The sequence below is a fragment of the Nothobranchius furzeri genome, chromosome 13 (assembly GCF_043380555.1).
Source record: "Nothobranchius furzeri strain GRZ-AD chromosome 13, NfurGRZ-RIMD1, whole genome shotgun sequence".
NCBI classification, from domain to species: domain Eukaryota; kingdom Metazoa; phylum Chordata; class Actinopteri; order Cyprinodontiformes; family Nothobranchiidae; genus Nothobranchius; species Nothobranchius furzeri.
Window position 1 is genome coordinate 59,889,968 of NC_091753.1, and position 25,000 is coordinate 59,914,967.

General features: G+C 46.3%; 1 protein-coding gene across 6 annotated transcripts in view; it reads left to right on the forward strand.

Annotated features, from left to right (window-relative positions):
- mark4b (MAP/microtubule affinity-regulating kinase 4b) overlaps window positions 1-25,000 on the forward strand; it is a 55,765-nt gene that overhangs the window by 25,346 nt on the left and 5,419 nt on the right. For 5 of the 6 annotated variants that reach the window (XM_054742284.2, XM_070543716.1, XM_054742281.2 and 2 more), the window contains exons 4-15: window positions 3,311-3,359; window positions 3,438-3,503; window positions 4,285-4,355; window positions 4,564-4,620; window positions 4,717-4,953; window positions 7,240-7,359; window positions 8,874-8,973; window positions 9,098-9,207; window positions 9,628-9,796; window positions 9,871-10,091; window positions 10,601-10,704; window positions 13,531-13,809. In XM_054742284.2, coding sequence (XP_054598259.1) covers window positions 3,311-3,359; window positions 3,438-3,503; window positions 4,285-4,355; window positions 4,564-4,620; window positions 4,717-4,953; window positions 7,240-7,359; window positions 8,874-8,973; window positions 9,098-9,207; window positions 9,628-9,796; window positions 9,871-10,091; window positions 10,601-10,704; window positions 13,531-13,809 — 1,583 coding nt within the window. Of the gene's footprint in view, window positions 1-3,310; window positions 3,360-3,437; window positions 3,504-4,284; window positions 4,356-4,563; window positions 4,621-4,716; window positions 4,954-7,239; window positions 7,360-8,873; window positions 8,974-9,097; window positions 9,208-9,627; window positions 9,797-9,870; window positions 10,092-10,600; window positions 10,705-13,530; window positions 13,810-24,847 lie in introns of all 6 variants that reach the window. The other variant, XM_054742285.2, reaches the window with a different exon arrangement.

Here is a 25,000-nt window from a genome sequence, read left to right on the forward strand (position 1 = left end):
CCCAGACTCTGGACCTCTCTCCCCCTGAGCCTGAGATCAGTGGACTCAGTGGTCTCCTTTAAAAAGCAGCTGAAGACTCACTTGTTCAAGCTGGCTTTTGTATGACCTTCTTCACCTCTCTCTCTTTATTCTGCTCTCCCCACCTATTCCACCTTCCTCAGGATCCACTGGTTTCCCTCTTTCCTGTTCACTCTCTCCCTTTCTTAAAATTTTTAATCACAATTGTCTATTTTTGCTCATTTTAAATATATTTTTAAACATTTTCTAAATTCTTTTTTATATTTTTACATGTTTTGTTTTTGTGAAGCGCCTCATGATTTTTATCTTGAGAGGTGCTATAGAAATGATCTTTTCTTCTTCTTCTTCTAAAAAAAACTTTAAAATCTCATTTAGAACAGACAGCTTCTCTGTTCAGTCGTCTCCCGTCTGTTTTGTTGTTGTTTTGTTCTGAAACATTTTGTTTTGCTGCTGTTTATCTTCCCTGAGGTTCAGCCCTGTTCTTTTAGTTTTCACGTCTTTCTGTTGTAAAACTCCACCTGGTGCCATAAACATGCTTTTAGTTTCACAAGCTTCTCTCTGGCCTCGGCTGCGTTCATAACCCTGTAATGAGATGGTGGATCAGGATGACAGGATGAGGCAGCAGCCTGGAGCTGGGTGATGGATGAGGTAGAGGGGGTGGGAACGTCCCGGGTTGGCTGGACTGTGATGGATGAGGGGACGCCATCTAACTGCTGTCAGATCAACAAATTAAATAAAATCATATATTTTTAATAAATGAGAAAAAATGATGGTGAACATTTTATTGATGGAGGTTTTTATGTCAAATACACACAAATGCACCTGAAGACAAGTTTAGAAATTAAACCATAAATGTTGAAATGAAAAATAATTTTAACGTAAAGGAAGAAAAACTCAAGGCAAGGCAGCTTTATTTGTGTAGCATAGTTCACTCACAGGAACAGTTACGACACAAAATGTTCATCTCAGCGTGGCAACATTAAACCGCCGATTTTAAACACAAAAGAATCAGATTAAAGACTCAGATTAAAGAATCAGATTAAAGAATCACATTAAAGGATCAGATTTAAGACTCAGATTAACGAATCAGATAAAAGAATCGGATAGAAGAATCGGATAAAAGAATCAGATTAAAGAATCAGATTAAAGACTCAGATAAAAGACTTAGATAAAAGACTCAGATTAAAGAATCAAATGAAAGAATCAGATAAAAGACTCAGATGAAAGAATCAGATTAAAGAATCACATTAAAGGATCAGATTTAAGACTCAGATTAACGAATCAGATAAAAGAATCGGATAAAAGAATCAGATTAAAGAATCAGATTAAAGACTCAGATTACAGAATCAAATAAAAGAATCAGATAGAAGAATTTGATAAAAGACTCAGATTAAAGACTCAGATTAAAGACTCAGATTAAAGACTCAGATTAAAGACTCAGATAAAAGACTTAGATAAAAGACTCAGATAAAAGACTTAGATAAAAGACTCAGATTAAAGGCTCGGATGAAAGAATCAGATAAAAGACTCAGATGAAAGAATCAGATTAAAGAATCACATTAAAGAATCACATTAAAGGATCAGATTTAAGACTCAGATTAACGAATCAGATAAAAGAATCGGATAAAAGAATCAGATTAAAGACTCAGATTAAAGACTCAGATTAAAGACTCAGATAAAAGACTCAGATTAAAGGCTCAGATAAAAGACTCAGATGAAAGAATCAGATAAAAGACTCAGATAAAAGACTCAGATTAAAGGCTCAGATAAAAGACTCAGATAAAAGGCTCAGATTAAAGAATCAAATGAAAGAATCAGATAAATGACTCGGATGACAGAATCAGATAAAAGACTCAGATGAAAGAATCAGATAAAAGACTCAGATTAAAGGCTCAGATAAAAGACTTGGATGAAAGAATCAGATAAAAGACTCAGATAAAAGACTCAGATTAAAGGCTCAGATTAAAGAATCTGATGAAAGAATCAGATAAAAGACTCAGATTAAAGAATCAAATGAAAGAGTCAGATAAGTTAAAGGGTGAGCAGTTACAACGCAGAAGGAGCAGCATAAGAACATTCATCCAAAAGCTGATGAAAACGTGAAGTTTTCTGTTCTCATTTAAACGTTTCTAGAGCTGGGGCACATCTGAGGTCATGAGGAAGCTGATTCCTTCTGTGAGCAGCATAGTAGCTAAAAGCAGCTTCACCTGCTTGGTTCTGACCCGGTTCTACCAGCTGACTGCTTCCTAAGCATTTCAGAGCCCTGCTGGGCGTAGATACCTGAAGGAGCTCTAACGTGTACTCTGACCCCATGCTGTTGAGTGATTTATAAACTAGTAGAAGTACTTTGAAATGGATTGTGTAGTTTACTGGTAACCAGTGTAGAGATCCAAGAACAGGAGTGATGTGTTCGGTTCTCCTGGTTCTTGTTAAGACTCTAGCAGCAGCGTTCTGAACAAGCTGCAGTTGCTTCACAGCTTTTTGGGAAGACCAGTTAGGAGACCATTGCAGTAGTCCAGCCTGCTGTAGATGAACACATGAATGGGTTTCTCTAGGTCTGGTCTGGTCATTGAAAACGGGACCCAGCGCCTCCCTGCATGACTCAGCTTTAAGGGTTTGGATTGGGGGGTCAAACCACCAAATAGTTGCCCAGCGCAGCCACCGCTCCCCTCCACGGGGATGGGCCAGATGCAAAGATGAACTTCACCGGTGTGTGATGATGACTTTGAGACTTTGACATGAGACTCTGAGTCGTGCTGTCTGATGAAGATGATGAAACGCTGATCTAGTTGTAGCCTGAATGTGGCCAGTGAAGCTCAGGTCTGAGTCACGATGTCTGACCTGGGCCTTTGCTCCTCATGATCCATGTGAGTTTACGTCTGATCAGATTCAACAGGACAGTGATTCTAGTGAGTACGCTTCTACACTTTGGCCTTGGATGGGAATTACTGGATGCCATTCACCAGCCCTGAATCTGCCCTGTTGCTGTTTCATCATCTATTTAGTTATTTTATGTGGAAAGCTGAATATAACCCTAATAATAATTTTAACATTTATATCTTTCATATAGAAATTCTCAGGTTACCAGGCACAGTCTGTCTCTACTTTATAGCTTATATCACTGGAAGTCAGATGTTTCCTACCTGAAGAAGCTAATCCAGCATCACGTCACGTTTTTACTTCTGCGTTATTTTGCCTCTTTTGGGTTGAATCTGCATCTTTAGTACTGAAAGCCACTCATTAGTTTACACAGTCGTCATTATCTTGTGTCATTTCCCTCCTTTCTTTTCAGCTGTTTCGAGAGGTACGCATCATGAAAACACTTAACCATCCCAACATAGGTGAGCAACAGCACAAACCATGTTTTTATGGACTTGTGAGTGTCCGTTTCCATGGTGACGCCTCATTCTCCCTTACAGTCCAGCTGTTTGAGGTGATTGAGACTGAGAAGACGCTCTACCTGGTAATGGAGTACGCTAGTGGAGGTCAGTGCTGCTGCGTCACTCGTCTCCCTCCCCCACAGCAACCCAAGAAGAAGAAGCAGAATGTCCCCAAACTAACAAGGCTGCCGCAGGGGTGGGGGTGGGGGGGGTGTTCATTTCAAAGTGCAGAACGTTACGTCTGTATGTCCCTAAACAGCTACAGGATTTCATGGTGGCACATGAGCGTCAACTACAGTTTATGTTTATAAAAACGTTACGTTCCAAGCTGATGCGAGTATTTAGAATAGACTCTGGCGGGACTAGGGTGACCGTTAACGCAAACGGACGAGTTTGTGGACGTGACTGAATTTGATGGTAACACTACGTCTTTAATAAAATCTGAAAATAGTAGAAACTTTTGTCCTTTTCTAGAGCAAAGCTAATTAAATCCTAACATCTGCAGGAGAGATGCTAACGTCGACCTAGGGCTGGGTAATAAATTTGAGATTTATCGTTATTTCTGACTCTTACGAGATCATTGTTCCCGTGTCAGTAAATATGGTAATAAAAGATGTGTGTGGGTAATGAAGCTGCACGACGCGACACACGTGACAGCTCCACCTAGTGGACAGCTGTTGTTTCTGCACTTACCCGTAGTTATCGTCCATTTATCGTTATCGCGGTGAAATCCTCCGGATATGGTGCTGCTGATTTCAGGCCGTATGGCCCAGCCCCACATCGACCCCTTGCTTTATTGTTTTAGGAAGACTGATGTTTGGTAAAAAAGACGTTTTTTCTGCCCGTCTGAAACACGTTTTCTGGACCTTTTGTTTTGCTTCTGCAGGGGAAGTGTTTGACTACCTCGTGGCTCACGGTAGGATGAAAGAGAAAGAAGCCAGAGCCAAATTCAGACAGGTGGGTGAAACTCACACCTGCAGGGGACACCCGAACTCCTCGCCTCCTGATTATGATTTATTGTTTTAATGTTTGACTTTCTGCTGCAGCCACATAAATAAAACAACAGCAAGCGTTGAACTTGTGAAGGGTGGCGAGGTCGTCCAGCGCAGGCTTTTGTCTGAACTGGGCTGTACTGAAGTGCATCTTTTGTTTTTGTCCTCCTCAGATCGTCTCGGCGGTGAATTACTGCCATCAGAAGAATATTGTTCACAGAGACTTGAAGGTCAGTTGTTGGTGACAACAGGGAAGTTAAATGAATACAAAGCTTGATGTGCTACATCCTTCCCGTTTTATATCTGGACCCTGTTTTGCCCTGCAGGCGGAGAACCTGCTGCTAGACGCCGACTCAAACATCAAAATCGCTGACTTCGGCTTTAGTAACGAGTTCACCGAAGGAAGTAAGCTGGACACCTTCTGCGGCTCTCCTCCGTACGCTGCCCCGGAGCTCTTCCAGGGGAAGAAGTACGATGGTCCAGAGGTGGATATCTGGAGCTTGGGAGTCATCCTGTACACGCTGGTCAGCGGGTCGCTGCCGTTCGACGGACAGAACTTGAAGGTGGGTAGAGTGGACTCCTCTGGACTTCTTTGGTTTCTTTCTTCTCATCCGAGGAGCTTTGTCAATCCTGACTGGAATATGGGAGAGTCGCGCTTATAAGCTGCAGCTGTCTGTTGTTATTAAACCAGCGGAAACTACTCTGAATACCCCTCCTCTCCATCCCCTGATGAGTCATTAGCATTAGACACAGGAAGGTGTGAGCTAGACTGAAGCTGCTTAGGAATGACATCCAAGCTGCATTATAGGTACTAGGAAGGTGAAATCTAAGCCCCGCCCCTATTTAAGTGGGTTTTTCTTATTTGACATAGATAGCTTCTTTGACTCCTCTCTCTCTCTGCATCTCTCTTCTCTGTCCAGCATGTGTCCTTGTGCTTCAGGTGCAGGTGGACCGCAGAGTCCTGACCTGAAGAGGTGGCTCTCCTGTGTCGTGCCATGCTCGTGTGTAGTTGTTGTTTAGTTTCCCCGATGGAAACATCTGGACAGTCCTCGCTACACTGGACTGCATAAACCACACCACCGAGCTTCTGTTTGGGTTCTGGATGGACCAGGTTCTGTCTGAGGGTGTTGTTGGGTTAAAGTTTACTGGGATGTCGTGTTTGGAGAAGATTCTTCTAGGTGTCTCTGGGACTCCTGCCACGTGTGGGATGGTGGTTGTCCTTTTCTCTGCTGGTTGCTGCTTTGGATGCTTTTCCAGACTTCTTTGTTTTCACCAAGGCCCAGTTATCTGCAGTTCTGGAGAACTTTCTCCATGTGTTTCTAACCCTAACCCTGTCTCCAGTCTTTGCGGGAACGTTCTCAGCCCGATGGTGTAAAGTCCTGGCCCTCATTCATCAACTGTCCTTAGGAACAGATCTGTGCGTATTTGTGTGTGGGAACTAGTTTACGCATTGTGTGGTATTTACCAGTTAGTGTGTGAAAAGGTTCCTAAGTACAAGAACAGCTGTGACCATGCGTAGGAACAGCATCTAGTGGTAGAACGGGGGAACTGCAGTACTGAAGGTCCCAGGACCCAGTGTGTCGGTGGAAAAACGGCTCCTAACTGGTGCCAAAACCAAGAAAAGACACGTGACCGACGGGACTCTGATGTTATACTTTCATGGCTGATCTGTTATTGGAGGATTTACCAGAACGTTCTCTCTGGAGGGAACGTGTTCTCCGTGAGCGCTCTGATCTCAAAGGAAACCCTTCTGCTGTGCTGTGATTGGGTCCCTTTGTGGAGCAACAGACAAGCCTCCCGAATCCGATTCCAGTTCAGATTTTACTTTACATCTACGAGAACCCCTCAGCACTGAGCCGCGTGCGTCTGGTTACTCAAAGGCTGAGAGGCGGGGGGGGGCTTCTGCAACCAGTGTCTCGATCTCGTCGTCAGAGTTTTTCTTATTTTTTTGCGTTAAAAAAATTTGGGAATTCCCTTATATGCTGAGGACGTAGCATGACCAAATATGGTTAATTGAGGGCGTTTCTGTATGTAAATGCAATGTCCCATATTAAGCTCACCGTTATGGCCGATACCGATGTACTAAATCAGCCGATTTAGTATAAAATTATTATTTACACACAACATTTACGGTTCTGAGACAATTTCATTCACTGATCACATGACTATTGTTGTTAATATCGGCCCGGTTTTATATATCGAACCGATATTGATGCCGATGTACCGTCCATCCTTAGTGTGAGGGCCCAGGTGACTGACACTCCAGTGGCTGATGTGAGTCCAGATGCAGATACTGGTCGGTGTCAGCTGGTTTCCTGTAGACTTCAATGCTGAGACTTCCATTTTGTTCAGTTTGCACAGCACAGTCCAAGAAGGGCTGGTGGTTGTGTGCATCCTCCCTGGTGAACTTGATGTTCTGGTCCACGGCATTAAGGTGCTCAGTAAAGTCTTCTACTTCCTTTGTGAGAAGTCTGACCCGTGTGTCGTCCACGTACCTGAACCAGTGGCTCGGTGTTGTTCAAAGCTCTAGTTTCCACTTCCTCCATGGAAATGTTGGTGACATTTACTGTGGACAAGAACATCAAGTTCAACAGGGAGGATGCCCACAACAGCGTTCTGAGAGGAGGGGTATTCAGAGTAGTTTCTGCTCGTTAAACAGCAATAGACAGCTACAGCTTATAGGCTTGACTCTATCTTCCAGTCAGAGCTGACGAAGCTCCTCTGATGGAAAGCGAAACCCAAGAAGTGCCGTTGCTTTCGTTGGAACCCTTTTGCATGACCATGACCTGGATGACCAGCAAGTGTGGGTCATTCATGTCATTCTGTATGGTTGCTTTTGTTTTCCGTAGGAGCTGCGTGAGCGAGTCTTACGGGGGAAGTACCGCGTTCCCTTCTACATGTCTACGGACTGTGAGGGAATCCTGCGCCGCTTCCTGGTCCTGAACCCCGCTAAGCGCTGTTCGCTGGAGGTACGTTTAACGCTCCCTCTGACACGAGCGTACGTTTATAGCTGACTTCCTGTCACTCATCTGGTTGGCCTGTAACAGTAATTATAATAGTTATTATTTGATGTGATTTAAACAGTTTTGTGCGATTAAAGCAAAAATAGGAGTGAATTAACCCTCTGGAGTCCAGGGTGTAATTTGCCGTTTTTGACTAATTTAGAGTTTTCCTTTGTTTTTCCAAAATAAAAACCATAACCACGCCCTTATGTGGCATCAATCTTTTCAGCACAACCTGGACTTTATGAATTTATACTTATTTTTTATATTTGGACATAAAGGGGTTGCATATTAGACCTTAAATCACTCAAAAACATAAAATCCGAATTGGAAAAAAGTTGTTTATTTTACTGTGAAACCAACAAACATTTATGACAAATGTTTTTTTAAATGTAGAATGGTAATCTAGACTACATTTATAAAAAATATGAATAAATATAGCAAATAACAATGTTTTTAAAAACATCATTAGCCCTCTGGGGTCCAGGCTGTAAATCACCGTTTTTGACTCATTTTGGTTTTTCTTTTGTATTTTCTAATAAAAACAATAAATTTTGCCTTATGGGGTATCATTTTTTTCAGGACAACCTGGACTATCTGAATTTATACTTATTTTAGTAATTTGGCAGTAATGTACATGCATTTTGGAGTGGGGAGTGGCTCATCATGACCCAACTCGTCTGAGGAAGGATGGATCTGCCACATCATCATCAACATCCTCGCTGTTTGCCTCAGACTCCGGCTGTGAGACTCCGCCCACTTCCTCTGATTCCAGTTCAAAAAACAGCCGTACTATCTGACCTGCCTGGTGGACATTTATCCTTCTCATCATCCTTTATATAAGCCTAATAACAGCCTCCTAAACTGCAGAGACCATATATCTGTCCACATCGCTCCAAAATATGAAGTTTACCGTCAACATCTGTCTAATTGTTTGTTGTTACTCCGCTCGCACCACTCCTTCCCCGCGAAGCGGCTCCTTTTTGCGCACATCTGGTTACTCGTGCAGCCTTCCTCTCTCTTTCAGCTACATAATGATGCTTTTTATCAGCTGAATATGTGAGACTTCCACCAACAGCAACAGGATCTCACGTTTTTGTGGGTTTTTATGTTCACAAGCACGTTCCCTCTCACGGATTACTAAACTGCTGTTTTGTCAGATGGTCTAAAAATAGGTGGTTTTTTTAGTTTAGTATAACTCGGCTTTTACGTTGCCCATTAACATAATGTAAAAACTGGGGTGTAGTTCATAATCTCCTTTTTAAAGCTGAATTCAAACCGAAACTAAGGGAGGCGGAGTCTTGCTGCTACAGCGTCCCAAATCAGACCTGATCTGAAGACGCGGGTACGCGTCCGTGGACCCCGGAGGGTTAAAGGAGAAGAAGTTTAGTAACAAATTGTTGGACTTGATTTTAAAGCAAATATTCCACATCTTTCATGTTTTTTCACCATTTTTATGATTTCTGTTTGTTTCCCGTCAGCAAATAATGAACGATAAGTGGATTAACGTCGGTTACGACGGCGACGAGCTGAGGCCCCACGCGGAGCCTCAGGAGGACTTCAGTGATACCAGCCGCATCGGTGAGACGCGTTTCTACAGCCACGCCCCTCAGACCGCCACAGAAATGTCACTGAAGGCGGGACTGGGTGGGCGCTTCATGATTGGTCATATGGGTCACTTACATGTCAGTAACTCTTCCCCCAGATGTGATGGTTGGGATGGGATTTGGCAGAGAAGAGATCCGGGATTCGCTGCTCAGTCACAAGTACAACGAGGTCACGGCCACTTACCTGCTGCTGGGACGCAAGAATGAGGTGTGTGTGTGTCGGGGGGTGATGAGATGCTTGATATCCGCCCGCCCCCCCACAGGGGTGGGTCAGATGCAGAGATGAATTTCACCGGCGTGTGATGATGACTCTGGGACTTAAAAGATACAGACTATAAACCGGTCATCAGCTCGTCAAAGACTCTTCCTGGTCAGTGAACGCACCACACTAGAAATCTGGTCTTCAGTAACTCACCACATTCTAACCTTGTGTGTGGGAGCTTTTAACTCCTGCATTTCCAAGGTGGTTGGAAATTAAAATATACAAATAAAGGTGTTTCTATGGAGAAAGCAGCGTTAGTGTTGGCGGGTCAGAGAGGCGGTGCATCTCTGTCAGGACCCTGATGGAGGTGACCCCAGACCCTCCGGCTCAGCGCGGATGCTCATGTTATTTATCATCCCCTTTCAGACGGAGGTCTCGGAGTCTCGGTCGGGCAGCAGCCTGAGTCTAGCTCGAGTTCGCCAAAGCACCATTTCTAATGGAACAAGCAAGCACTCCACTTCCTCTTCCTCCTCTGGCCATAAGCCCCAGCGCAGCGCCTCCACCTACCACCGCCAGAGACGTCACTCGGACTTCTGTAGGCCTTCTGAGATAAGTGGTGCTTCATGACGGGTTCTGTTGGCAGCAGTTTAATGCTGAGACTGTGTGTAGGTGGTCCTGCTGCTCCAGGATCAGCGCACCCCAAAAGGAGTCCCAGCGGTGTGGCAGAGGGAGCTGGCCTTAAAGAAGAGCGACTGTCGATGCGCAAGCCAAGCACTAGCACCGTGGGCTCCCGCAGCATCCCCACCCCCTCCAGTCCCATGGTTAGCTCCGCCCACAACCCAAACAAAGCGGAGATACCCGACCGGCGCAAGGAAGTGACCTCAGCGACGGTGAGACGTCAGGTTTAACAAATGAGACTTTTTGATGCTACAGGTGCAGACGGCACCTCTGAATCTGCCTAATCTAATCATCTCAGATTACAGCACACATTCTTCTTACACAGATTATGTTGTATCCTACTTGCATGCATTATGAGCTGAAATAAGAATAGATGAACTGCAGAGTTTATTATTCTGAGAACTCAATCCAACGTAGAAGAAAAGAAAAACGGGAATGTCGGGAGTTCCTGAGGAACTGAGAAGGACTTCAGGTCTTTCAGAAATCCAGAGACCGGTTCACCTCCAATCCCAAATCTGCAGCACAGTTCACCTGAGGTCATGACCCATCAGACAAGGGACAGCTGTTTGGACATGTGAGAGGCGGAGGGACAGATGTGCGTGTCCTGGATGTCAGATTAAGATTAGCTGTACATGTGATGCAGGTAGAGGCTGTTTGATCTGGAGCTCCGTGTAATCCAGTAGATTAAGTTAGATTCTGAGTCTGTGATTTTTTCCCATAGAATAACATCCCTGCCAGTGCCATGACCCGACGCAACACGTATGTGTGCACGGACCGATCCAACACCGACGGACCCGCCCTGCTGCAAAACGGCAAAGAAAACCGGTAGGATGGCGTTTTACCTTTCTTCATTGTAAACCAAGAGGGCGGGGCTCAAATCCCCTCACAGGACCAGATTAACCTGTGACATCACACGGAAATGGTTTCTAATGAAAGAAAAATGATACGTTTTATTTTCTACTAACGGAACAGTTCTTTACACGTGGCAAGTGCAAACAGATGAGACCAGGTGTAGAAGTGACGCCTCAGCAGGAGTTTCACCACCGGTGCTCAGCTGTCTCTACCACGAGTCATGAATCACAACACTTCAGCTGCGTTTACTCTAGAAAGGATTTATCCAACATCAGTACAGAAAGTCCGGTTCGACCAGTGGAACCGGTTTTATTCAAGAGTCTGAGCCTCTTTAATGGAGCAGTTGTGCACGAGGAGGACCCCTCTGTCATCCTGGCTGGACTCGTGTCGTCTGTCACGCTGTGAGCTTAGTCTCTGGACCGGACCAGAATCGGTCCTCTTACCTCAGCGGCTGGTTTCTGAGCAGACGGGGTTAACGTGAGAAGGCGGGTTTCTTACATGAATAATAAAAGCATGAATGACGACATGTGGAAGGCCTAATGAGCTTTCAAAGAAAACTGTCTGGACTTCTTTGAGTTGCTTGAAGAAGTTTCACCTCTTCAAGCAACTCAAAGAAGTCCAGACGGTTTTCTTTCAAAGCTCATTAGACTACAATGACGTGGATGACTGAGAACCTTCACAGACGACATGTGGAAGGATTTCACCAGCAGGAAGCTGTAAGGATGAAGCAGGGTGACATTCTTAAACAGTCAGATGCTGCTGCGAGAGAATTTACTGCTCTAAAGATGACACGCACACACGCACGCACACACGCACCCGCGCGCACACACACACACGCGCACGCACACACTTGCACGCACACACACACACACACACGCATGCACACACGCATGCACACACACATGCACGCACACACGCATGCACACACACACACGTACACGCGCGTGCACACACACATGCACACACACACACACACACACACTTGTCTACAGACAGACTAACTTATGATCAAACCAGTAACGTAAGAACCTGACAGGCAAAGCGCTCATTTGTTGATATTTTATTTTTGTTTTAGCAAATCTACGAAACAAGCTAGCTTTTAAATACAAACACGGTCACACACCCGTCAGCTATCATCCTTAGGCCACGCCCATCTGACGCCAGAACCATCGGTCCCAGAGGAAACGAGATGATGGTGAACACCGTTCTCCATTTTCTAGGTCCAAACATCTGTCGTTGTCCGTGACTTCAAACGGTGCTTTTCTTCTTGGGACTCTGGTTTTCCTGAAGTTGAAGTGGTAGCAGCCGGCTGTTTCTCCTTCTCTGATGTTATTGAGTGGAGAACTACGGAAGCTCTGAAGGGCAAGGGGGGAAATATTTTCTTGTGACATTAAAAAAATCTTTCTCAGCTCAGAGAGATAAAGAAAACCAAAGTTTTTTATTATTTATTATACTCTCACAGCCCTGAAAGGCAAGGAAAAAATGTGGGTTTTTTGTTTGTAAATGTTTTCAGTTTGTATTTTTGTAATACTCTTTCTGTCCACTAGGATGTGTTACAGTGAAAACCAGTTCAGATATTAAGAAGTTGTTCATTTTATCATAATTCTTGGCTCTAAAAGATGTTTTGAGGTGTTTTTAGGTCACAAAGTAGACATTAAACCCATTAAAAAGGAGGTTGACTGACTGCTGGTCATGGAGATATGAATATATATATATTTATGGTGCCATCTATCGCTGTCTCAGTCCGCCAGGCCACGCCTCCTTCAGGAGCGTGGATGGCATAAGTCTCCACCCATGCCTTGACTCCCACTTTAAAAAATTTACAACCAAAAACACATTTTTTCCTTTGCTTTTCAGGGCAAGTCAGACCGACAACCGTCTGGTCCGATGGGTGGTTCTGGTCTGACTCGTGTTATTGGTGGAGGTTCTTAGACAAAAACGAGAGAATAATTTTATTAGTTTTTTGTTTGTATTTATATCTCTACTCCACCCCCACCCTGCAGGCAGCAGCTAACATTGACGTTGAACGATTTTGCTCTGCAGCGGCTGCTTTTCTACCTAACTCATCCACTGGGTCTGCCCCACTTGAACCCTGTGTGGGTGTTATCTAGAGCGTGATGGAAAGCAGCCTTAGGCCACCGGTCCTCCACGGGGGGGGGGGGCAATGTGACAAAGCGTAACGTGTTAAGGAAAGGAAAGGAATGCCGTGGACATTACTGAATGAAACAGATTAATCAGAACCTGAAGGGATCCTTCTTTTCCTTTCCTTACATTTTTAATCACGTTTTTTTTTAATTATATTTTAAACCCTTTTTATATCTGAAATTAAAATGAAGCTCCTGGTCATTTTTCACTTGAGAGGCTCTAAATAAAAGATGGTTTTGTTTCTTTGAAGGTGCTTGAAACCATAACTGCATCCGTGTCATTAGCACTGGCATCGCCCCGTGAAGACGGTCCGTACTCCATGTTTACGTTCATTTGGACCACTCTCCTGGTTTATTTCTCACATCCTTACTGGGACCACCCCAGGCTTAAGGAGTGCAGTCCCAGTCCCACCAACAAACCGACGATTCTCAGGTCAATGCGGGTTTCTGATGTGTGTTTGGTTTTTATAGGAGGCGGGTAATCCCAGTTTACCTACGGTAAATACTTGGGATTATCAGCATCACTTGTTTCTATGTGTCTGCTCAACAAGCGGGACTCATTTCTGACATTATCGTGTGGTTTTTAGCTCAGCTTGCTCCAGGAAGCAGACGTTTGATTAAATATTGAATTATTTCCCCCTCACCCCTCCCCCAGTACCCTGTCCCACCGCCTGCCCCCTGCCTCCCCCTCTTCCCACAGCATCGCTGCAGCATCCGGTACCTCCTCCTCATCGTCCACACCTTCATCCCGTCTCTCCAGAGGATCCACGGTGAGGAGCACTTTTCACGGAGGCCAGATCAGAGACCGCCGCCCCCCCTCCCACACCCCCCATGCATCATCCACACCGTCCCACGATGCCAGCCCGCTGCCTCACGTCAGGACTCGGGCCACGACCAACCTGCTCAGCAAACTCACCTCTAAGCTGACGCGCAGGTAAGAGGAGAAGCCAGGGCACACCTGTGGGGTTTAGCTTGACTCGGATTTCTGAAGGGACGACAGGTCTGTTGGACGAGTGACTTTCTGTGGTTGTTGGTAGGTCCGAGTGATTCCATACAGAGCATTGAGCTAACCTTACTGCCTCTCATGGCCTAACCAGGACTAACCTACCAGCTGTCCTTCAGGTTGCGCAGAAGACCTGGGTCTAAGAACTGTTGTGTACTTAAACCCAGTACTCTGAGGTTAATCCCAGTTTAACACCAGACCTCAGACCCAGTACTCTGAGGTTAATCCCAGATTAACACCAGACCTCAGACCCAGTACTCTGAGGTTAATCCCAGATTAACACCAGACCTCAGACCCAGTACTCTGAGGTTAATCCCAGTTTAACACCAGACCTAAGACCCAGTAGTCTGAGGTTAATCCCATTTTAACACCAGACCTCAGACCCAGTAGTCTGAGGTTAATCCCAGTTTAACACCAGACCTCAGACCCAGTAGTCTGAGGTTAATCCCAGTTTAACACCAGACCTCAGACCCAGCACTTTGAGGTTAATCCCAGGTTAACACCAGACCTCAGACCCAGTAGTCGGAGGTTAATCCCATTTTAACACCTGACCTCAGACCCAGCACTCTGAGGTTAATCCCAGGTTAACACCTGACCTCAGACCCAGCACTTTGAGGTTAATCCCAGGTTAACACCAGACCTCAGACCCAGTAGTCTGAGGTTAATCCCAGTTTAACACCAGACCTCAGACCCAGTACTCTGAGGTTAATCCCAGTTTAACACCAGAACTCAGACCCAGTAGTCTGACGTTAATCCCAGTTTAACACCAGAACTCAGACCCAGTAGTCTGACGTTAATCCCAGTTTAACACCAGACCTCAGACCCAGTAGTCTGATGTTAATCCCAGTTTAACACCAGACCTCAGACCCAGTACTCTGAGGTTAATCCCATTTTAACACCAGACCTCAGACCCAGTACTCTGAGGTTAACCCCAGGTTAACACCAGACCTCAGACCCAGTACTCTGAGGTTAATCCCAGGTTAACACCAGACCTCAGACCCAGTAGTCTGAGGTTAATTCCAGTTTAACACCAGACCTCAGACCCAGTACTCTGAGGTTAATCCCAGATTAACACCAGACCTCAGACCCAGTACTCTGAGGTTAATCCCAGGTTAACACCAGACCTCAGACCCAGTACTCTGAGGTTAATCCCAGGTTAACACCAGACCTCAGACCCAGTAGGCTGAGGTTAATCCCAGGTTAACACCAGACCTCAGACCCAATAGTCTGAGGTTAATCCCATTTTAACACCTGACCTCAGACCCAGTACTCTGAGGTTAATCCCAGGTTAACACCAGACCTCAGACCCAGTAGTCTGAGGTTAATCCCAGGTTAACACCAGACCTCAGACCCAGTAGTCTGAGGTTAATCCCAGTCTAACACCAGACCTCAGACCCAGTAGTCTGAGGTTAATCCCAGTTTAACACCAGACCTCAGACCCAGTAGTCTGAGCTTAATCCCAGTTTAACACCAGACCTCAGACCCAGTACTCTGAGGTTAATCCCAGGTTGACACCAGACCTCAGACCCAGTAGTCTGAGGTTAATCCCATTTTAACACCTGACCTCAGACCCAGTACTCTGAGGTTAATCCCAGATTAACACCAGACCTCAGACCCAGTAGTCTGAGGTTAATCCCAGGTTAACACCAGACCTCAGACCCAGTACTCTGAGGTTAATCCCAGGTTAACACCAGACCTCAGACCCAGTAGTCTGAGGTTAATCCCAGGTTAACACCAGACCTCAGACCCAGTAGTCTGAGGTTAATCCCATTTTAACACCTGACCTCAGACCCAGTACTCTGAGGTTAATCCCAGTCTAACACCAGATCTCAGACCCAGTAGTCTGAGGTTAATCCCAGTTTAACACCAGACCTCAGACCCAGTAGTCTGAGCTTAATCCCAGTTTAACACCAGACCTCAGACCCAGTACTCTGAGGTTAATCCCAGGTTAACACCAGACCTCAGACCCAGTACTCTGAGGTTAATCCCATTTTAACACCTGACCTCAGACCCAGTACTCTGAGGTTAATCCCAGTCTAACACCAGACCTCAGACCCAGTAGTCTGAGGTTAATCCCATTTTAACACCTGACCTCAGACCCAGTAGTCTGAGGTTAATCCCAGTTTAACACCTGACCTCAGACCCAGTACTCTGAGGTTAATCCCAGGTTAACACCAGACCTCAGACCCAGTAGTCTGAGGTTAATCCCAGGTTAACACCAGACCTCAGACCCAGTAGTCTGAGGTTAATCCCAGGTTAACACCTGACCTCAGACCCAGTAGTCTGAGGTTAATCCCATTTTAACACCTGACCTCAGACCCAGTACTCTGAGGTTAATCCCAGTCTAACACCAGACCTCAGACCCAGTAGTCTGAGGTTAATCCCATTTTAACACCTGACCTCAGACCCAGTAGTCTGAGGTTAATCCCAGTTTAACACCTGACCTCAGACCCAGTACTCTGAGGTTAATCCCAGTCTAACACCAGACCTCAGACCCAGTAGTCTGAGGTTAATCCCAGTTTAACACCTGACCTCAGACCCAGTAGTCTGAGGTTAATCCCAGTTTAACACCAGACCTCAGACCCAGTACTCTGAGGTTAATCCCAGGTTAACACCAGACCTCAGACCCAGTACTCTGAGGTTAATCCCAGGTTAACATCAGACCTCAGACCCAGTAGTCTGAGGTTAATCCCAGGTTAACACCAGACCTCAGACCCAGTAGTCTGAGGTTAATCCCAGGTTAACACCAGACCTCAGACCCAGTAGTCTGAGGTTAATCCCAGTCTAACACCAGACCTCAGACCCAGTAGTCTGAGGTTAATCCCACTTTAACACCAGACCTCAGACCCAGTAGTCTGAGCTTAATCCCAGTTTAACACCTGACCTCAGACCCAGTACTCTGAGGTTAATCCCAGTTTAACACCAGACCTCAGACCCAGTAGTCTGAGGTTAATCCCAGGTTAACACCAGACCTCAGACCCAGTACTCTGACGTTAATCCCAGGTTAACACCAGACCTCAGACCCAGTACTCTGAGGTTAATCCCATTTTAACACCTGACCTCAGACCCAGTAGTCTGAGGTTAATCCCAGTCTAACACCAGACCTCAGACCCAGTAGTCTGAGGTTAATCCCATTTTAACACCTGACCTCAGACCCAGTAGTCTGAGGTTAATCCCAGTTTAACACCTGACCTCAGACCCAGTACTCTGAGGTTAATCCCAGGTTAACACCAGACCTCAGACCCAGTAGTCTGAGGTTAATCCCAGGTTAACACCAGACCTCAGACCCAGTAGTCTGAGGTTAATCCCAGGTTAACACCTGACCTCAGACCCAGTAGTCTGAGGTTAATCCCATTTTAACACCTGACCTCAGACCCAGTACTCTGAGGTTAATCCCAGTCAAACACCAGACCTCAGACCCAGTAGTCTGAGGTTAATCCCATTTTAACACCTGACCTCAGACCCAGTAGTCTGAGGTTAATCCCAGTTTAACACCTGACCTCAGACCCAGTACTCTGAGGTTAATCCCAGGTTAACACCAGACCTCAGACCCAGTAGTCTGAGGTTAATCCCAGGTTAACACCAGACCTCAGACCCAGTAGTCTGAGATTAATCCCAGGTTAACACCAGACCTCAGACCCAGTACTCTGAGGTTAATCCCAGGTTAACACCAGACCTCAGACCCAGTAGTCGGAGGTTAATCCCATTTTAACACCTGACCTCAGACCCAGTACTCTGAGGTTAATCCCAGGTTAACACCAGACCTCAGACCCAGTACTCTGAGGTTAATCCCAGGTTAACACCAGACCTCAGACCCAGTAGGCTGAGGTTAATCCCAGGTTAACACCAGACCTCAGACCCAATAGTCTGAGGTTAATCCCATTTTAACACCTGACCTCAGACCCAGTAGTCTGAGGTTAATCCCAGTCTAACACCAGACCTCAGACCCAGTAGTCTGAGGTTAATCCCAGGTTAACACCAGACCTCAGACCCAGTAGTCTGAGGTTAATCCCAGGTTAACACCAGACCTCAGACCCAGTAGTCTGAGGTTAATCCCAGTCTAACACCAGACCTCAGACCCAGTAGTCTGAGGTTAATCCCACTTTAACACCAGACCTCAGACCCAGTAGTCTGAGCTTAATCCCAGGTTAACACCAGACCTCAGACCCAGTACTCTGAGGTTAATCCCAGGTTAACACCAGACCTCAGACCCAGTAGTCTGAGGTTAATCCAATTTTAACACCAGACCTCAGACCCAGTAGTCTGAGGTTAATCCCAGGCTAACACCAGACCTCAGACCCAGTAGTCTGAGGTTAATCCCAGGTTAACACCAGACCTCAGACCCAGTAGTCTGAGGTTAATCCCAGTCTAACACCAGACCTCAGACCCAGTAGTCTGAGGTTAATCCCAGTTTAACACCAGACCTCAGACCCAGTAGTCTGAGCTTAATCCCAGTTTAACACCAGACCTCAGACCCAGTACTCTGAGGTTAATCCCAGGTTGACACCAGACCTCAGACCCAGTAGTCTGAGGTTAATCCCATTTTAACACCTGACCTCAGACCCAGTACTCTGAGGTTAATCCCAGATTAACACCAGACCTCAGACCCAGTAGTCTGAGGTTAATCCCAGGTTAACACCAGACCTCAGACCCAGTACTCTGAGGTTAATCCCAGGTTAACACCAGACCTCAGACCCAGTAGTCTGAGGTTAATCCCAGGTTAACACCAGACCTCAGACCCAGTAGTCTGAGGTTAATCCCATTTTAACACCTGACCTCAGACCCAGTACTCTGAGGTTAATCCCAGTCTAACACCAGATCTCAGACCCAGTAGTCTGAGGTTAATCCCAGTTTAACACCAGACCTCAGACCCAGTAGTCTGAGCTTAATCCCAGTTTAACACCAGACCTCAGACCCAGTACTCTGAGGTTAATCCCAGGTTAACACCAGACCTCAGACCCAGTACTCTGAGGTTAATCCCATTTTAACACCTGACCTCAGACCCAGTACTCTGAGGTTAATCCCAGTCTAACACCAGACCTCAGACCCAGTAGTCTGAGGTTAATCCCATTTTAACACCTGACCTCAGACCCAGTAGTCTGAGGTTAATCCCAGTTTAACACCTGACCTCAGACCCAGTACTCTGAGGTTAATCCCAGGTTAACACCAGACCTCAGACCCAGTAGTCTGAGGTTAATCCCAGGTTAACACCAGACCTCAGACCCAGTAGTCTGAGGTTAATCCCAGGTTAACACCTGACCTCAGACCCAGTAGTCTGAGGTTAATCCCATTTTAACACCTGACCTCAGACCCAGTACTCTGAGGTTAATCCCAGTCTAACACCAGACCTCAGACCCAGTAGTCTGAGGTTAATCCCATTTTAACACCTGACCTCAGACCCAGTAGTCTGAGGTTAATCCCAGTTTAACACCTGACCTCAGACCCAGTACTCTGAGGTTAATCCCAGTCTAACACCAGACCTCAGACCCAGTAGTCTGAGGTTAATCCCAGTTTAACACCTGACCTCAGACCCAGTAGTCTGAGGTTAATCCCAGTTTAACACCAGACCTCAGACCCAGTACTCTGAGGTTAATCCCAGGTTAACACCAGACCTCAGACCCAGTACTCTGAGGTTAATCCCAGGTTAACATCAGACCTCAGACCCAGTAGTCTGAGGTTAATCCCAGGTTAACACCAGACCTCAGACCCAGTAGTCTGAGGTTAATCCCAGGTTAACACCAGACCTCAGACCCAGTAGTCTGAGGTTAATCCCAGTCTAACACCAGACCTCAGACCCAGTAGTCTGAGGTTAATCCCACTTTAACACCAGACCTCAGACCCAGTAGTCTGAGCTTAATCCCAGTTTAACACCTGACCTCAGACCCAGTACTCTGAGGTTAATCCCAGTTTAACACCAGACCTCAGACCCAGTAGTCTGAGGTTAATCCCAGGTTAACACCAGACCTCAGACCCAGTACTCTGACGTTAATCCCAGGTTAACACCAGACCTCAGACCCAGTACTCTGAGGTTAATCCCATTTTAACACCTGACCTCAGACCCAGTAGTCTGAGGTTAATCCCAGTCTAACACCAGACCTCAGACCCAGTAGTCTGAGGTTAATCCCATTTTAACACCTGACCTCAGACCCAGTAGTCTGAGGTTAATCCCAGTTTAACACCTGACCTCAGACCCAGTACTCTGAGGTTAATCCCAGGTTAACACCAGACCTCAGACCCAGTAGTCTGAGGTTAATCCCAGGTTAACACCAGACCTCAGACCCAGTAGTCTGAGGTTAATCCCAGGTTAACACCTGACCTCAGACCCAGTAGTCTGAGGTTAATCCCATTTTAACACCTGACCTCAGACCCAGTACTCTGAGGTTAATCCCAGTCAAACACCAGACCTCAGACCCAGTAGTCTGAGGTTAATCCCATTTTAACACCTGACCTCAGACCCAGTAGTCTGAGGTTAATCCCAGTTTAACACCTGACCTCAGACCCAGTACTCTGAGGTTAATCCCAGGTTAACACCAGACCTCAGACCCAGTAGTCTGAGGTTAATCCCAGGTTAACACCAGACCTCAGACCCAGTAGTCTGAGATTAATCCCAGGTTAACACCAGACCTCAGACCCAGTACTCTGAGGTTAATCCCAGGTTAACACCAGACCTCAGACCCAGTAGTCGGAGGTTAATCCCATTTTAACACCTGACCTCAGACCCAGTACTCTGAGGTTAATCCCAGGTTAACACCAGACCTCAGACCCAGTACTCTGAGGTTAATCCCAGGTTAACACCAGACCTCAGACCCAGTAGGCTGAGGTTAATCCCAGGTTAACACCAGACCTCAGACCCAATAGTCTGAGGTTAATCCCATTTTAACACCTGACCTCAGACCCAGTAGTCTGAGGTTAATCCCAGTCTAACACCAGACCTCAGACCCAGTAGTCTGAGGTTAATCCCAGGTTAACACCAGACCTCAGACCCAGTAGTCTGAGGTTAATCCCAGGTTAACACCAGACCTCAGACCCAGTAGTCTGAGGTTAATCCCAGTCTAACACCAGACCTCAGACCCAGTAGTCTGAGGTTAATCCCACTTTAACACCAGACCTCAGACCCAGTAGTCTGAGCTTAATCCCAGGTTAACACCAGACCTCAGACCCAGTACTCTGAGGTTAATCCCAGGTTAACACCAGACCTCAGACCCAGTAGTCTGAGGTTAATCCAATTTTAACACCAGACCTCAGACCCAGTAGTCTGAGGTTAATCCCAGGCTAACACCAGACCTCAGACCCAGTACTCTGAGGTTAATCCCAGGTTAACACCAGACCTCAGACCCAGTAGTCTGAGGTTAATCCCATTTTAACACCAGACCTCCTACCCAGTAGTCTGAGGTTAATCCCAGGTTAACACCAGACCTCAGACCCAGTAGTCTGAGGTTAATCCCAGGTTAACACCAGACCTCAGACCCAGTACTCTGAGGTTAATCCCAGGTTAACACCAGACCTCAGACCCAGTAGTCGGAGGTTAATCCCATTTTAACACCTGACCTCAGACCCAGTACCCTGAGGTTAATCCCAGGTTAACACCAGACCTCAGACCCAGTACTCTGAGGTTAATCCCAGGTTAACACCAGACCTCAGACCCAGTAGGCTGAGGTTAATCCCAGGTTAACACCAGACCTCAGACCCAATAGTCTGAGGTTAATCCCATTTTAACACCTGACCTCAGACCCAGTACTCTGAGGTTAATCCCAGGTTAACACCAGACCTCAGACCCAGTAGTCTGAGGTTAATCCCAGGTTAACACCAGACCTCAGACCCAGTAGTCTGAGGTTAATCCCAGGTTAACACCAGACCTCAGACCCAGTAGTCTGAGGTTAATCCCAGTCTAACACCAGACCTCAGACCCAGTAGTCTGAGGTTAATCCCACTTTAACACCAGACCTCAGACCCAGTAGTCTGAGCTTAATCCCAGTTTAACACCTGACCTCAGACCCAGTACTCTGAGGTTAATCCCAGATTAACACCAGACCTCAGACCCAGTACTCTGAGGTTAATCCCAGGTTAACACCAGACCTCAGACCCAGTACTCTGAGGTAAATCCCAGGTTAACACCAGACCTCAGCCCCAGTAGTCTGAGGTTAATCCCATTTTAACACCTGACCTCAGACCCAGTACTCTGAGGTTAATCCCAGTCTAACACCAGATCTCAGACCCAGTAGTCTGAGGTTAATCCCAGTTTAACACCAGACCTCAGACCCAGTAGTCTGAGGTTAATCCCAGTTTAACACCAGACCTCAGACCCAGCAGTCTGAGTTTAATCCCAGTTTAACACCAGACCTCAGACCCAGTACTCTGACGTTAATCCCAGGTTAACACCAGACCTCAGACCCAGTACTCTGAGGTTAATCCCATTTTAACACTAGACCTCAGACCCAGTACTCTGAGGTTAATCCCATTTTAACACCTGACCTCAGACCCAGTAGTCTGAGGTTAATCCCAGTCTAACACCAGACCTCAGACCCAGTAGTCTGAGGTTAATCCCATTTTAACACCTGACCTCAGACCCAGTAGTCTGAGGTTAATCCCAGTTTAACACCTGACCTCAGACCCAGTACTCTGAGGTTAATCCCAGGTTAACACCAGACCTCAGACCCAGTAGTCTGAGGTTAATCCCAGGTTAACAAAAGACCTCAGACCCAGTAGTCTGAGGTTAATCCCAGGTTAACACCTGACCTCAGACCCAGTAGTCTGAGGTTAATCCCAGTTTAACACCAGACCTCAGACCCAGTACTCTGAGGTTAATCCCAGGTTAACACCAGACCTCAGACCCAGTACTCTGAGGTTAATCCCATTTTAACACCTGACCTCAGACCCAGTAGTCTGAGGTTAATCCCAGGTTAACACCAGACCTCAGACCCAGTAGTCTGAGGTTAATCCCAGTTTAACACCAGACCTCAGACCCAGTAGTCTAAGGTTAATCCCAGTTTAACACCAGACCTCAGACCCAGCAGTCTGAGTTTAATCCCAGTTTAACACCAGACCTCAGACCCAGTACTCTGACGTTAATCCCAGTTTAACACCAGACCTCAGACCCAGTACTCTGAGGTTAATCCCATTTTAACACCTGACCTCAGACCCAGTAGTCTGAGGTTAATCCCAGTCTAACACCAGACCTCAGACCCAGTAGTCTGAGGTTAATCCCATTTTAACACCTGACCTCAGACCCAGTAGTCTGAGGTTAATCCCAGTTTAACACCTGACCTCAGACCCAGTACTCCGAGGTTAATCCCAGGTTAACACCAGACCTCAGACCCAGTAGTCTGAGGTTAATCCCAGTTTAACACCAGACCTCAGACCCAGTACTCTGAGGTTAATCCCAGGTTAACAAAAGACCTCAGACCCAGTAGTCTGAGGTTAATCCCAGTCTAACACCAGACCTCAGACCCAGTAGTCTGAGGTTAATCCCATTTTAACACCTGACCTCAGACCCAGTAGTCTGAGGTTAATCCCAGTTTAACACCAGACCTCAGACCCAGTACTCTGAGGTTAATCCCAGGTTAACACCAGACCTCAGACCCAGTAGTCTGAGGTTAATCCAATTTTAACACCAGACCTCAGACCCAGTAGTCTGAGGTTAATCCCAGGCTAACACCAGACCTCAGACCCAGTACTCTGAGGTTAATCCCAGGTTAACACCAGACCTCAGACCCAGTAGTCTGAGGTTAATCCCATTTTAACACCAGACCTCCTACCCAGTAGTTTTAGGTTAATCCCAAATTAACACCAGACCTCAGACCCAGTAGTCTGAGGTTAATCCCATTTTAACACCAGACCTTAGACCCAGTAGTCTGAGGTTAATCCCAGATTAACACCAGACCTCAGACCCAGTAGTCTGAGGTTAATCCCATTTTAACACCAGACCTCAGACCCAGTAGTTTGAGGTTAATCCCAGATTAACACCAGACCTCAGACCCAGTAGTCTGAGGTTAATCCCAGAATAACACCAGACCTCAGACCCAGTAGTCTGAGGTTAATTCCATTTTAACACCAGACCTCAGATCCAGTAGTCTGAGGTTAATCCCAGAATAACACCAGACCTCAGACCCAGTAGTCTGAGGTTAATTCCATTTTAACACCAGACCTCAGACCCAGTAGTCTGAGGTTAATTCCATTTTAACACCAGACCTCAGACCCAGTAGTCTGAGGTTAATTCCATTTTAACACCAGACCTCAGACCCAGTAGTCTGAGGTTAATCCCAGAATTACACCAGACCTCAGACCCAGTAGTCTGAGGTTAATCCCAGATTAACACCAGACCTCAGACCCAGTAGTCTGAGGTTAATCCCAGATTAACACCTGACCTCAGACCCAGTACTCTGAGGTTAATCCCAAATTAACACCTGACCTCAGACCTAGTACTCTGAGGTTAATCCCAGTTTAACACCAGACCTCAGACCCAGTAGTCTGAGGTTAATCCCAGTCTAACACCAGACCTCAGACTCAGTAGTCTGAGGTTAATCCCAGATTAACACCAGATCTCAGACCCAGTAGTCTGAGGTTAATCCCAGAATTACACCAGACCTCAGACCCAGTAGTCTGAGGTTAATCCCAGATTAACACCAGACCTCAGACCCAGTAGTCTGAGGTTAATCCCAGATTAACACCAGACCTCAGACCTAGTACTCTGAGGTTAATCCCAAATTAACACCTGACCTCAGGCCCAGTACTCTGAGGTTAATCCCAGTTTAACACCAGACCTCAGACCCAGTAGTCTGAGGTTAATCCCAGTCTAACACCAGACCTCAGACCCAGTAGTCTGAGGTTAATCCCAGATTAACACCAGACCTCAGGCCCAGGTCTGATGTCCTGTTGTTTTGGCTGCTTGTTGCTTTATCTGTTTGTTTCATTCTTTAACCTCGGCTCTTCTCTCCAGTCATGCTGATGTTTTCTGTCCTTCTCTCCCCAGAACTACAGTGCATTCTGTTTGATTTGTCCTCTTCTCTGTCGTTCAGTTTCACCCTCTCACTTCTTTCTTTCTTTTCTTCTTTCTTTCTTTCTTTCTTGCTCTCTCTCTTTCTTTCTGGCTCTCTCTCTCTCTCTCTCTCTCTCTCTCCCTTTT